This window comes from Dermochelys coriacea, chromosome 2, assembly GCF_009764565.3.
Source record: "Dermochelys coriacea isolate rDerCor1 chromosome 2, rDerCor1.pri.v4, whole genome shotgun sequence".
NCBI lineage: Eukaryota > Metazoa > Chordata > Testudines > Dermochelyidae > Dermochelys > Dermochelys coriacea.
This window is the reverse complement of record NC_050069.1, coordinates 190,906,559-190,921,007: the sequence shown is the minus strand read 5'-3', so window position 1 is coordinate 190,921,007 and position 14,449 is coordinate 190,906,559. Positions and strand designations below refer to the sequence as shown.

Below are 14,449 nucleotides of genomic sequence, written 5' to 3'. Positions count from 1 at the left end.
TTAGGCTCTCCCCACTTCTTGATTTCTTAGAGAAGGAGGTGAAGATTACGGTTAGTCGTGAACTTTTCTGCTGCACTATAACTTAATGCTTTGGTGTCTTCCTAAGGCTCTCACTGCAATCTCTTTACCTAATGTATGCATACCTGATAAATTATAGTGAACTAACTTGTAAAATACCATGAAAGCTTGAATAAGGAAAGCATGCACACACAATAATAGGGATTTTAGTCTGTATCTCTGTGGTTTTCATTTCAATACCTTTCTATGTCCTTTTCTCAAGGTGTTCTACTGATCTTGGCACTGACAGAAGAGCTGGTGTTTGCTGTTCAGATACTGCCTCCGAGTGTATCATCGTCTCAGGGCCTCCTGACAGACACTACCACTATCACAGCCATGGGGATAACACCTCGACACAAAGGCCATCGCACAACAGGACCCGTTCCCACAACTACTCATTCAACTCTTCATTCAGCTCGCCCAATGGAGATACCTGCCCCTACCATTGACCAGAAGCAAGCAACCAGCAGCCATCACGTTGGCAAAATGGAAACATATCATTTATACAACCAGAGTGCTTTGTATTCAGGACAGACTCGCCCAAAGGGGAAAATATTTCAGATTTTCAAAGGCAACTTCACAGACTCTACAGAGCCTTACCTAAAGACAGCACTGCACTCTCCCTTTCCTACTTCGAGGCGCCCATTCACTAACCATCCATTTCAGCCCCAGATTGCAGCCGCCGATGATCCCAATAGTACCAGGCCAGCAACGACAACAGACTCAAGCTCTTCTCTTCACAGCAACACCTTGGAAGGCCTTAAAAAAGCAGAGCTGGTAAATGGAACATGGCTAGTTATGCAGAGAGCAGATCTTACTCCTCCAACAGCTGGCCCATCGACTGATCCCAAAACAGTGTCGGTGCCTTTTAAATCCACACACTATGATATATGGGATATCCTGAGCAAAAATAACTCTTGGGTAACCTTGAGTCCAGGTACAAATATACCTTTGTTTGCCAGCCCTGGAACTGCAACAACAGCAGGTCATTCAGTTCAGACCAGCTTTGATGTCAACATTTCATCACCTACAATGGGAAACCCTAAAGGAACCTCCATGACGCAGCACAACATGGTGAATAATGCTACTTTATCCAATCAGGCTCTCTCCACAGCACCCACCACAAGGTTGGCTGGCTCCATTTCAACAGCTGGCTCCACAGCAACGGGAAACTTTCTAAACAGACTGGTGCCTGCTGGAACCTGGAAGCCTGGCATGCCCGGGAATATTTCCCATGTCACTGAGGGGGATAAACCCCAGCACAGAGCAACCATTTGTCTCACCAAGGTGGACATTGTCTGGATCATTCTGGCTATCAGTGTACCTATATCTTCATGTTGTGAGTTAATTACTTCTTTTCTTTTTTCCTTCTTTGAGATGCCTGATGGGACAAGTATTGGCTGGGGAGCTTAGCATTGGCAGTGTAACACATTCATATGAAATAGATGACAAGCAATGTTCAGATAAATAATACATTCTCTGATTTAAGTAGCCAAGACTAGAATACACCAGTATTCTATTCTCTCAGCTCCAAAATGCAGGCGAAACACTTGAGCTAAAGGCAAACTCCCTTTGCTGGGATTAATAAGCAAATAAGTTATCCTCTCTGGGGGCCATTCAATAGAGGGTATCATAACTCGCCAGTTCATTCACATAAAGTCTGGACCTTATAGGAAGGCAAAGCAGGCTTACTTCGAAAATGTCTAAATCAGGGATAAAAAATTCCAGGTCCAAAATCTTGGAATTGTTATATTCAGCCTTGGAGCAGTACTTCAGAGTACTGCTGGACTGAAGGACCAGTGATAGCTTTAAAGATTATACCATTGAAAATCTAGTGTTCCAGAAGATACTGAAGTATTTATCACAGGCAGTTTGTGAGCCATTGGACTTTAAAAAATCACATTATTCTTATTAACATCTTGCTTTCTTTCTCCATTTTAATTCTGACATAGTTTTATCTGATGATGTCTAGAAAACAAAGACATTGTTAGCTTTCAAACAATACTAAGTATTAATTTCTAAAGCCCTATATACACTACAAGTACAAATCATGTTTCCATAACCAATTTGTGACCTTCTAATCTGACCCAGTTATAACAAAAATGTTTGAACTATGTCTACCCAGAAGCTTTTTCACAACACTAAACTATGTCGACCACACTTGTCTGTCCACTATGTAACTATTCGTATCAGTACATTCTGAGAAAGTCTAAAATGTATCCCATAGTAATTAACCACTCAAAGAACTTACCCAGGGTCTTGGCAAATTCTCTATCACTGGCAATTTTTAAATCAAGATTGAATGTTTTTCTAATATATATGCTCTAGGAATTATTTTGTGGACAATTCTATGGTCTGTGTTATATGAGAAATCGAATTAGATCAGTGGTTCTTAACCTGGGGTGCACGCACCCCTGGGGGGTGCATGATGCCCTTTCTGGGGGTGCGAGACACGCCAAATTTTTTTATAAGGTAAATCATCAGAACACAAATTAAGCACAGGCACGTAAGTACAACTACTTTGTTTCATCAAACCTATGTATTTATTAACATTATACATTTTTAACAGTTACTGTAATATACAAACAAAAAATATATCTAGGTTTAAATAATGACCTACTTCAATGATTTCTGAAAAGGGGTACGAGAACATATTTGAGAACCAGAGGGGTGCAGGCTGCGGTAAAGGTTAAGAACCATTGGACTAGATGATCTCACTGGTCCTTTCTGGCCGTGAAATCTACAAATAGTACTTCAGCAGGAGATAGTGCCCTGACAGCACACACACTGGGTGACACAAGCAATCTGAGACAATATACGCTGTGATGTTCTACTATATACAGAGCTGAGATGGAGGTTCCACCAAACTGATCACAAAAGCACAGTTAAGTGGGTCCATCGACAATGCAAATAGAAGTGTGTCAAACACAGGAACATAAACATTTGCCAGCGTGGATGAAACAACTGTTAGCAACCATGGCTCCTGAGCATTAACCCTGTTATGTTATATACAAGCTATATTTAGATCCAATTTTGTTACTAATTACAAATGTAGTTAAAATGGTAGTGGAGACAGGGCCTAATTCTGGCTGATTGCGAAAATAATGTTGGAATTGAAGTAAGTGTGTATGTGAGAGTGTGAGAGAGAGAGAGAGAGAAGCAAGTATAATAAAAAATGTGATTTTTTTAAGGGCCAATATATCATGACCTGCTAAAGCTAGAAACACGTATATGGACAGGTAGAAATTCTGTCAGGACCAGAAAATATTTCTAAGGACGGGTCTTGAACTAGAAATCAGAAAGAAAAGTATATTAAAGCCCTGGGTAAAGCATCTGTCTGAGTGCTAACAGCAAGCAGCATCTAAAGAGTCTTTTTGAAGGACTTCTCATTATCAATTAGTTTCTTAAACTATTTTACTGTAACAGATACTGTAATATGTGCTCATATACACTATATTTTTACATCTCTTATATTGCAAGCTGTGATTTCAACAAGTCATATATTGTTTTGAATTTGGCCTACAGCAATAGTGAGAGGGCACCATTCTCAAATGCAGATAATAACTAAAGAGCCTAAGTCCCATTGACTTTTCATGACTTAGGCTCATATCCTCCAAGGTGTTTAGGTGCCTAACTCCCATTGATTTCAGTGGGAGTTAGGCACCTAAACACATTGAAGGATCTGGGCTTAAATCTACATACAAAAAGTTGTGCTGTTTTAACTACACTGATATAATTAAAGTGGTACAACCCCCCTAAGGGTGGATTCAGTTATATTAACATATATGTGCTTAGAGTGGCACAGCTTATTCCCATAAAGGAAAGGGAATAAACTGTATCAGTATAATGCACCTTTATACACCTATAACTGCATCTGCACTATAAGTTGTACCAGTTAAAAAAACAACAACAAAAAAACGCAATGCGTTCCCCACCTGCAATTATACCGGTACAAACTGCATGTAGACCAGGTCTAAGTTGCTTTTGAAACAGAGAACTTTTAACATTTGGTGGCCACTTTTCAGATAATTTTCTAGCAGAGACATGTGTTCCTGCCAAATCCATTGCAGCACCTGCTCAGCTTTTCTTCAGCCTCAACAGAAAGTCAGTGGCTGTAATGGGCATGAAAAATCATCTCTCCAAGTCAGGGTCGAGGCACGTTGGTGGGATGATGTGAGGAAACTTGCTCAAGCTGTACCTGCTGCATGGATAATTAGTCCCCAGTGTTGTCACTCTGGCAGTAAATTCATTTTTAAATGTTCTGAAGGGTCAGGCATTATCTAGATATAGTGGCAGAAGTGATTCTCCACATTGCAGCTCTCACATACTTTTCTCCGGTCAAAAGTTCAGAGTTCCTTTGCTTTCTTTTCATTGCCTTAAAGATTTAACCACCTCTGCACACAAAAGCACCACAGTCTCTTTTTACCTGCTGGATGCAAATGTTACTTTAGCTTCAGCACTGAACACTGCCAAGCAGCAGGCCTGGGACTCAAATCTCACTACATGAGTGATGTGAAATGAACATAATAGTAATACATAGCTCTCATTAGCGCTAACTCTGCACACTGATCTGCTACCATTGTATTTCTAAGGAAGTCTCTCAAGCAACAGTACACGCCATTCACAATGTGTATGACTGCCCTTGTGAGTTATTTTGCCTGTCATATTAAAATGAAAAGAACATTTTCCTTGATGGCACCAGGGAGCTACAACAGGCCCTTCCATTTCACAACCGAGGAAGCGTTGTCTTCTGAACCTCTTACATGCTCATATGTATCCTCAGACACAATGGAAATGAACAGTTGGTACTGTAGCTCTGCTACAAAACTGGGTGTATTGCATAGTAAAGACATTGCTGCCATCTTCAGGAAACAAGGTGTTTACAAACAAATATATAAAGCCCTTCATTCCAATCTCCAGGCAGAGGTAACTATCGATGAAAAGTAGTGGTTGTTCCTAATTTTGAGAAAAGATTAACTTCAGAATTTGATGTTAAGGAACACGTTATAGTATAGTAAAAAAAAATGACCTACAACTAACAGATTTGCTATGGGTATCTTCAAGGGGTGTTGTTGCAATGAAAAGGTCTCACAGCTATATGCAGTGTGCAAAATAAACTGAATGCAGTCCATCTCCCCTTTTGGGTGATAAGGGGTGGGAAAATATAGTGCGTTTTGACTCAGTTCCAAGTCAAGTCTATCGAATCTTAAATTCTTAGGCCACTGGCCCATTCTAAGGTGTTCAACAACTTAGGTGCAGAACTGAGCAGTGAGTAAGGGGAAGGAAGATAAGGGAAAGGAAGATTGAGAGGCAGGACTTTTGTTAAGGGTGTTCTTCAGCTACTGGTTCCCAGCTCTGAGCTCTGATGGGGAACCAGCAGGGTGAAGGCAGCATGAATTGGGAGGGCTGGACAGAGGTGTAGAAACTGGCACTGAACCAACAGTTACATGCTGAGAAGTTTGCCAGGGCGTACGAGTCTCCCTATCTGCTGAGATACAGGTTGGGCCTGCCAGCACTTGGCATTCCCAACTCCCTAAAGAAAGGAAAGAAGAAACAGGTGTGGGGAGGGAATTGGTGCCTTTGCACAACAGAAGGAGAGGAGAGAGAGAGAGAGAGAGGCAGGAGTCAAATTAACCCAGCTCCCACCTCAATGAGGATAAGTGTGTTCCATCAGTAGGCCTGCAGATTTAGCAAAAACAAAATTTGAGAACTTTCCAGCACGTTCCAAAGGCTTTCTGTTGTCACACTGTGTGTAAAGTATCATTCCCTCTACTTCAGGTGGTGCCCAGCTACAGAACCTCATTTGCCCACAAATGAAGCTTTCTAGAACAACACCTCTCAAATCAATTGACTCTTGAGGATGCTTTCACAAAGCAAATGCACACATTTTTCTCGAGGAGCATGACACTTATAATCTCTACTACTAATCATATAAACCTGCAGGAGCAGCACTTTTCCCCAGGTAACTGATGAGACCCCTAGAAGGGCCTTCTTTGAGAAGTAGTTCTTTTGTGCATAGGTACAGAAACATACAATATAGTGGGAGGCGGAGACATCACTGCTCTGATGCCCCACATACAGAGCATGACCCACATACTCAACTTCTAGCATCCACAATTGTTACCATGAGGGCCAGCTAGATTACCTATCAGGAGTGGTTTTCTCTACATTATGTGGATCTACCGCTAACTAAGGAGCCTCTGGAGGTGCCTTCACTTTCCTACCCCATGGAACCAGAAGAAGGGGAAACTACACAGCTCCTGCAGTTCTCATCTCCACAAGTCCAAGGGAAGAGGAGTCATGAGGGTTTTGGCAGGAACTGCACTGCTTGTCCCCAGGGGATTAAAAATCCTCAAGTAGCCACCTAAATTTTCATTGATCCCACTCATCAGACGGAAATTTGCCAAGATCAGGAGGCAAGAGAGTAGCATAGGATCTCCCCAACTCAAATGTGAACCAGCACCCTAGCCTTAGTCTGGCCTAAAACCAAAACCCACTATAAACCTAATTCCAATCCATATCTGAACACTGCTATCTCAGACCATAGCTAATGTAAAGGTGACAGTGTCACAATATCCACCAAATCTACAAGTACTTGTTTTCAGGGCTACATCAAACTTCTTAGGTCTCCCTGGCATATGACAGGGAATGCCATTCAGTGGTTAACTGCATCAATCAATGCACAGTATCACCTATCATGACACACAATAGTTTAGTACCCCAGCCTGGGAATTTGTGGACTGGGGGTTTATGTCCAGCTCTTCTATGTGACCTTGTGAGAGTTGCTTCAGTGCCTGAGTTTTACCAGCTAGACGATGAGGGTAAGACTAATAACTCCCCTTTGAGACCCACAGATAAAAAGGGCTAAATATTGTTATGTTCCCAAAGTGCCACATAACAATGAGATCGCTATTTTCAACTTGTCACCGTTTTTTGTGATGTCCTTCAGGCAGCTTTGAACATTTTTTTTGGTCTCTCTCGCACTCCCAGCTGCAATGCAGGATGTGTTGTGAAATGATTTTAAAACTCACATCACTGATCCCTCAAGTGCCAAGTTCTTTAAAAAAAAAAAAAAAAAAAAAAAGTGAAAAAAAATCCTTCTGTAATTACCAAGTGAGATGATTAAATGTAGAAGAATACAAATCTGGCCGTAGGACACACAGCAGTACATTCCTGTAGCCAGTTCTGCTGATGACAGAAAATGTGAGAGGGAGGCTGGCTTGCAGTGTGGAAACATCAGCAGAACCCAAGAATGTATGAAGTATTGCCTTGGATCCAGCTCTGCCTAGCTCATATTTCATCGATTGGGGAATGCTCAAAAGTGTCTTTTGCCAACCTTCAGTGAAGAATTTACAAAAGTTTGTCCTGGGGTCTAGTTCTCCCAAGAGATAGATACTCTGGCCCTGATTCCGAGCTCACCCTGTTTCATGCAGATGTATTGCACCACTGTAAGCGAGATCAGACTGAGATTTAGGCTGTTTCCGCACTACTCGCTAGGGGTGTGATTCCCCCGCTCATGCACACATACTCACGCGAGCGCCCATCGGTCAAGCGCTAGTATAAATACACTGTAGCCACAGTGGCACTGGTAGCAGCAGCAGAGGCACAGCTGAGCCATGCAGAGTCCAAACCTGCCTGAAACCGGTGGATTTGTACTCGGCATGGCTCAGTGGTGTCTCTGCTGCTGCTATGAGGACTACCGCAGCTACACTGTTATTTATACTAGTGCTAGCTCAATAAGAGTTAGTGCAAGTATCTGTTTACGAGCAGAGGAATCACACCCCTAACTTGTAGTGTAGACATAAGCCGTAGCAGTGAATCCTATGTCCAGCTGGAAGCAGCTGTTTGTCAGTAAAGAACTTCAATAATAACAGTAATATAGCTAAGATAGTGTAATAATATAGGCAGTGTAGGTAGTAAAACCTATTCTTAAAGTTGCTAAGCACTTCCTATTATGAGAGAAGGTTACTCACCTGGTATAGTAATTGAGGTTCCTCGAGATGTGTCCCCCTGTGGATGCTCCACTTCAGGTGTTGGTGCGCCCCTGTGCCATTGATCGGAGAATGTCAGCAGCAGCGTCCGTCTGGGTTGCGCATGCACAGTGGTTGTCTTGCAGCACCATTGGCGCCTCATCTATCACACGCACGGCCCAACCCCCTCAGTTCCTTCTCAGCCATCTCCGGCCTGACATGGAGCTCTGTAGCGGCATCCCAATGTCTGTGACAAAAGAGAAATAGTAGTAGTTTGGTTAGTCTTCTTTATATATACATTTTTTTTCCTAAGATCCTGTTTTCAGTTGCATATAACTTTGCAAAAGTTAAATCACTTAAGTTGAAATTTTCCACTCTCGGTGCTTGCTTCAGGATGAATTTTTCTGGAGAAGGGGGTTGCTTTTTGTTTTTAAAGTTTCAGCCAAAACAACTGAGCTGTTTCTGCGGGTGAGATTAGGGAAAAATCCAGTGTTTTGCTCACATTATTCTTACAATCAGTGCATTATTTTTTTAGATGCTCTAGTGTCTCCATGCTTTGGAGCAGGGACTTGAAATTTGTCTATGGGGGGGGGTGAGATGTGGCTTTTACTGTTCCCATGAAAAACTATTTTCACAAGGTATAAGCCTTTAAAAAAAAAAAAAACAACTAAGCTCACACATGATCAAGGGAAACTTGTTAGAGTATGGCTGTTAAAGTCTCCAAAGATTCTGTCTGCACTGAGCATGCCCCAGCCCTCCATAGCTCCTTTGTGCAGACTAAACTGTGTGTACTCCACCATGGGTCTGCAGGGGCTGGGCCGAGCAGGACTTTCCCTGCAATTCACAATAGCAGTAGACCCCAGGAAAGAGAACAGGGAGACACTCTCTCTTGTGCTCCTAGTGCTTCCACTGCTGACAGCCAGGTATTGAGTAGAAGAAGAAAGCAGCGTGGTTTAGAATGAAGAGGGGTGAGGCATGAGAGAGACAGTGTAGTGAGCTGTAGCTCACAAAAGCTTATGGTCAAATAAATTTGTTAGTCTCTAAGGTGCCACAAGTACTCCTGTTCTTTTTTCAAGGGGGGGGGGGGAACAGTAGCCAAAAGATGTGGGGGGAAGCAGTGGGAGATAGGAGCCAGTCAAAGAAGCAGCAGAAGGGGAGGGCGACAGGGTACTGAGTGGAATATAGGTGTGAATAGGAGGGAAGATTATAGCTGAGGAGGAGGGGACAGGAACTAGAAATGGATAGATGGGAAGAAAGGTGTACAGAGATAAACTTGTGGAGGATACTGGGACAGAAGGGTCTATAACTTTGGAAAAACACATTACTTTCCAGAACCTGGAACTGAACCCAAGAGTCCCGAGTCTCTACGTATCTCTATTGTCCGCACATATATGTGAAACCCCTGGCAAAGTGCGAGTCTCATCCTCCTCTAGAAGCTGATCCCCATATTTAGTCTTCTACTACTACCACCAATTACTCCATTAGCTAAGTGGTAGTGGTCTGTGCTATAAAGGTCCAAATACTGCTGGGAGTCAGTGTGGTTCCATCCACATGATGGAATTTCTAGATTTTTCCCAAATTTTTTTAAAGTCAGGAAATTACATTTAAAAAACAATGTGAAAAGAATGGTAAGGTTGTAAAGTCAAGTTCTCAAAAGTTAGGAAATGTCAGATTTAAGAGTTGCCCATGCAACCTTAATTCACCACTTATGTGTAGGCATTATGATTGTAAGCAGAGACTCTTACTACTTATTTCCACAGTTCCCTTGCCTCTCAGTGCACATGCTACTCTTGGGGAAATTCTGTGCCCCTGCGGAGCAGCAGAAAAATGTCTCCCCCCCCCCCCCGATTCCTTTCTGCTTCCTTGAAGAAAAAGCTTTTTGTGGGGAAGCAAAGAGCCGCTGCACCAGTACTCACTCACCCCTCCCTGGCAGCTCTGCAGCTCAGACATGTCTGTTCGGGCACTCGGGGAGAGAGGTCTGGGGATGCCACGGCCACCCAGGGACATTAGTCCCCGCTGGGCGGGAGATGGGGAGGATGGAGATGGAGTTCCCCCTCCCCTGCACGAAGCAGCTGGGACTGGGTCAGATCAAGCCCCAGAAACTTCCTCTGGGTGGACAGGGGAGCAGCTCCCTGTACAGTGACCCCTCCCAACTGCACACTGGGAACCCCCCCTTCCACAAAGCCCCCAATCCCCTACCCTGCCAATCATCATCCCCTGCATCAGGAACCCCCCCACACCTGGACCCCCACCCCACCTAACCCCAATCAGCTTCACCCTGACCCCCCACCAAGCCCCAGTCCCCCCCCACCACAGCCCTAACCACCTTCACCTGGACTCCCCTACAGAGTCTCATTCCCCCTGCACCCAGAACCCCGTACTAAGCCCCTGTGCATCCAGATTCCCCCCTGCACCTAGATCCCCCACTGAGCTGCCTGCACTCAGACTGCACCACACAGAACCTTGATACTTTTGAGGGAATACTACACCAAAAAATTAAATATTCTGCACAAAAACATTAAAAATTCTATGCACAATATTTTAAAATTCTGCCAAGTTCTGCATATTGTCAAAATAACACAGAAACATAACAGTATAATCACATCATTTTCAATTATTTTTGTAATGTATTTCAAAATACTTGTCAGCAAATAATAAAAATGGTGTGGTTATATTGTATTATTTTGACAAATAAAATAAGCAGAATTTTCCAGAATTTTAAAATATTGTACACAGCATTTTTAATTTTTGTGTGCAGAATATTTAATTTTTTGGTGCCGAATTTCCTCAGGAGCAACATGCTGGACCTGCTCTGAGAATGTATAAGTGTTGTGTAGTGAAGGAGGTTATTGTCTGTAGGACTACTTCCTAATTTGTTGCAGAAGTTGGAGGCAAGGGATTGCAGGGAGGGAAAGGATCATCTCATGGTTAAGGCAGTTCAGTACTACCCTGGAAAATTTGATTCTATCCCTCTCTCTTCCACAGAGTTCCTATGTAATGCCAGGCAAGTCACTCAAACCAAAAAGTGTTCACAGCTGGCCACTAATTGTATGTTCCTCATTTTCTTGGTGCCTACCATGAGAAACTTGGTGCTAGCTAGATTTGCAGAAAGGCAGGGCATTCACAGCTGTGATCTGAATATATAATGTGCTATAAAACTGTTAAGTACTCTGAAAAATCAGGCCCTCAGTGTCTCAAGTTGTGCACCTTAAATGAGTGGGTACTTTTACCAGTTGTAACCTTTATCTCTCTGTGTCTCAATTCCCCAGTTCTAAAATGAGGATAATACTACCACATAATATCACAGGGGCATTGTGAAGAAAATTACCTAACGTTTGTGTGGTGAATAAGGTCTGGGGCCGCACATTGAATAAGGATAAAAAGAAATATTGAATAAGTACTCATTCATTGAATGAGGCAGTGATCCTGTGGAAAATACAATGTGATCATGCAACTAAAGACTACCATAATGCAGAAGGGAGGCAGAATTAAGGTAGCAGAGATATCCTTAAGTCTGGCATTTCTTAATTTTTGAGTGTTTGATTTTGCAGCTTTAAAGTTCTTTTAACATAGGGGTTTTTTTTTCTGGATGCAGTAATATAATAATATTAAATAGTGAAAAGGGCAAACACAGCCCTTGGATGCATAAGAAGGGGAGTATCAAATAGGATTAGAGAGATGGTATTATTTCTGTATATGGCATTAGTAAGACCATTACTGGAATGTTTTGTTTAGTTCTGGTATTTGCAGTTGAAAAATAATAATGGAAATTGGAAAGGGTTCAGAAAAGAACTACAAGAATGATCTGAGTTCTGGAAAACTAGCCTTATAGTTAGAGACTATGCAAAAACTGAAATATAATAGAGAGGGAAAGGTCAATCAAGCTTTGCTGAGAGTTCAGGTAAATTTTTGAGGGAAAGCTGTAGTTGGTTCTTATTTTATTCAAACAGATTCACACCTCACTAAAAGAAATGTGATGTTGCAGCATTAGTTAAACAATACTAATTTCTAGTCTTCACTAGAATACAAGACACATTACAGAAAAGGCAAAATGGAAGCCGTGATTTTTTTTTTTTCTGTTCTACTCTGTTGTCTTTACTGTTACCTCATCTTTTCAACCCACCTCTACTGTGTTTTGTTTGTTTCATCCATTTAGGATTTCCTATCTGACAGCCTAGATCAGGGGTTCCCAAACTTGGGTACACATGCTTGATGATCCATCCATTCACTTCACAATTTTTAAAGAAGGTGGTATGTGAACCAGTAAAGTTTGGGAGTTGCTGTCTTAGATTGTATGAACGGAAAGTCCTGGAACACTCTGGGTGTTTCCATAATACAGATAATAATAAGATAACAGTGTGTAGGTACCCCCAAGCACTCTGGTAAACGGAACACTAGATTAGGACCCAACAGAGCTGGGTTCTATTCCCAGTATTGTGAGCTGCCAAGTCACTTATACCTGCTCTTGCCTCGGTTTCCCCATCTGTGTAATTGGTATAACACGGTAGTTTTACACCCACTTTTATAAAGTACATTTAGATACGAGTGTTATGTTACATTACTTTTTTTAAAAAAAAAAAAATAAACGTTCACCACAGTTAACACTTATTGGCACACTGGATGGCAGTCTCAGCAGAGAGGCCAAGGACTGAATGAGCCCAGAGAGGGAAAATCCCCATCATAAAGCAGCCTCTCCTGCTTAGGGTTCAAGCACCTTGAAAAGTCAGCATAAGGGATCTCTCACTACTGCGATACTTAGGCTGCAATAACCACAGGCCTTCATTCTTCTGGCCTTTCAATCTGGCAGTACTCACGAGAGCTAAGCGTTTGATCCACAAAGGGACTTGGACAGGGCCGTCCCTAGCCATGTGGGTGCCCTATGCAGCCCCAGGGGGTCCCTGCTCCTCGCCCCTCCCTCCCCTCCCCCCGCCAGGGTCTGGGCTGCGCTCAGGGGCCCGGGAGGCAGGAGCTGTGGGGGGGCCACTTTAGGGGGCCCGAGGGATTAGCAGGGGACCAGGCGCAGCCTGCTCCGTTTCCCTCGGCCCGGCCGCAGCCGTGTCGCTCAGGGGAGGAGGTTTGGGGGAAGGGGTCCCCCGCTCAGCGGCAGCGGCGGGAAGCGGAGCAGCCTGGCCCCAGTCCGCTCTACTCCGCTGGCTGCCAGCCGCGGTGCTCCGCTTCCCACCGGCGGTGAGTGCGGGGGGGGAGGGGGGAGCTTCCGCCCCCCGAGCGACGCAGCTGGGGCCGGGGCCGGGGCCGCGTCGCTCCGCTGCCCGCCGCCAGGGAGCGCGGCCCTTTCCCCCACCGGCCGTGGGGAGCGGGGCGACCCGGCCCGCTCCGCTCCCCCGCCCCAGTCGTGTCGCTCGGAAGAGGGGTCGCCCCCGCCCGCGGGGGGAAGCCGAGCGACGTGGCTGGGAGCTGGCGGCGTAGAGCGGGCTGGGCCCAGGTTGCTCCGCTTCCCGCCGCCGCCAGGGAGCGCGGGGCCGCTGGGGGAAGAGGTGGGACGGGGGTGGGGCGGAGCGAGGTGTCCGGGGCCCCGCAGCCCCCTAGGGACGGTCGTGGCCCTTGCAGGGAGCACAGCCCGCGGGCGGGCCGGCCAAGGGCTAGGGCTGGTCGCCAGAGCTGGTGCCCCACACGTGATGGCGCCCCATGCAGCAGCGTGTTGTGGGTATGCCTAGGGACGGCCGGGGCAAGGCCTGACTTTTAGGCACCCTGCCTAGCGGGATCTGGGGCCCTAAGCGAAGTGCCCAGGCTCTCTACACAATGCTCGGGGAGAGCACGGCGCCTACGCAGGGGTTCCCAGGAGCCAGCCAAGTGAGCTGCGAGACACCCCCGCTGGCCGGCTGAGGAGACGGGCGGGGCCCAAGTCCCCTCTCACAGGGTTAGGCGCCTCCCTCCCCGCAGGCGTCACGGCCGTGAGCTTTCTCCCGGAGTTAGGCGCCTAAGCCGCGTCAGTCCTTTCTTGCAAAAAAAAAAAAAAAACCCCACGAACACCCACAACCAACCGGAGCCGAAGGGGGGGAGCCTCATTATGGCGAGCAGCCCGCGAGCCAGGTCACGCTCCTGGGATGGGCGCTGGAGGCTGCAGCGCTGCTCTGCCTGAAGCAGGGGACACCTAGCTGGAGCATTCTGGTGCAGCTTAGGCACGAACCCAGAGATGTCAGGACACAGGCTCCTGTGCCCCTGTTAACTGGCAGCCATTTAGGGGCCCTGAGGACTTCAGCAGTGGAAACATAAGGGCCTAGGAACTTTAGGCACCTCCAGGATGAGGTGGCAGCTGAGGAGGAGTTTTGAAGAGCTCAGTGTCACTACAATGTTGAATTTAGGCACTTAAGTGACAGGCAGTTAAGTCCCTTTGTGGATCTAGCCCCAAGTTCACATTCCAAAAACATAATTGGGGGGGGAGAAAGTTATGTTCATAGAGA

At 45.2% G+C, this 14,449-nt stretch overlaps 1 protein-coding gene and 1 long non-coding RNA gene across 6 annotated transcripts in view; one reads left to right on the top strand and one right to left on the bottom strand.

The window, feature by feature from the left end:
- Window positions 1-14,449, bottom strand: part of LOC119852173 — a 45,927-nt gene that overhangs the window by 12,173 nt on the left and 19,305 nt on the right. The window contains exons 2-3 of the long non-coding RNA XR_006279277.1: window positions 8,031-8,274; window positions 658-816 (exon numbers count right to left, since the gene is read on the bottom strand). This is a non-coding gene — a long non-coding RNA (uncharacterized LOC119852173). The remainder of the gene's footprint in view (window positions 1-657; window positions 817-8,030; window positions 8,275-14,449) is intronic.
- TMEM108 (transmembrane protein 108) overlaps window positions 1-14,449 on the top strand; it is a 301,039-nt gene that overhangs the window by 281,370 nt on the left and 5,220 nt on the right. For all 5 annotated transcript variants that reach the window (XM_038393189.1, XM_038393185.2, XM_043508912.1 and 2 more), the window contains one exon: window positions 281-1,396. In XM_038393189.1, the coding sequence (XP_038249117.1) occupies window positions 281-1,396 (1,116 nt within the window). The remainder of the gene's footprint in view (window positions 1-280; window positions 1,397-14,449) is intronic.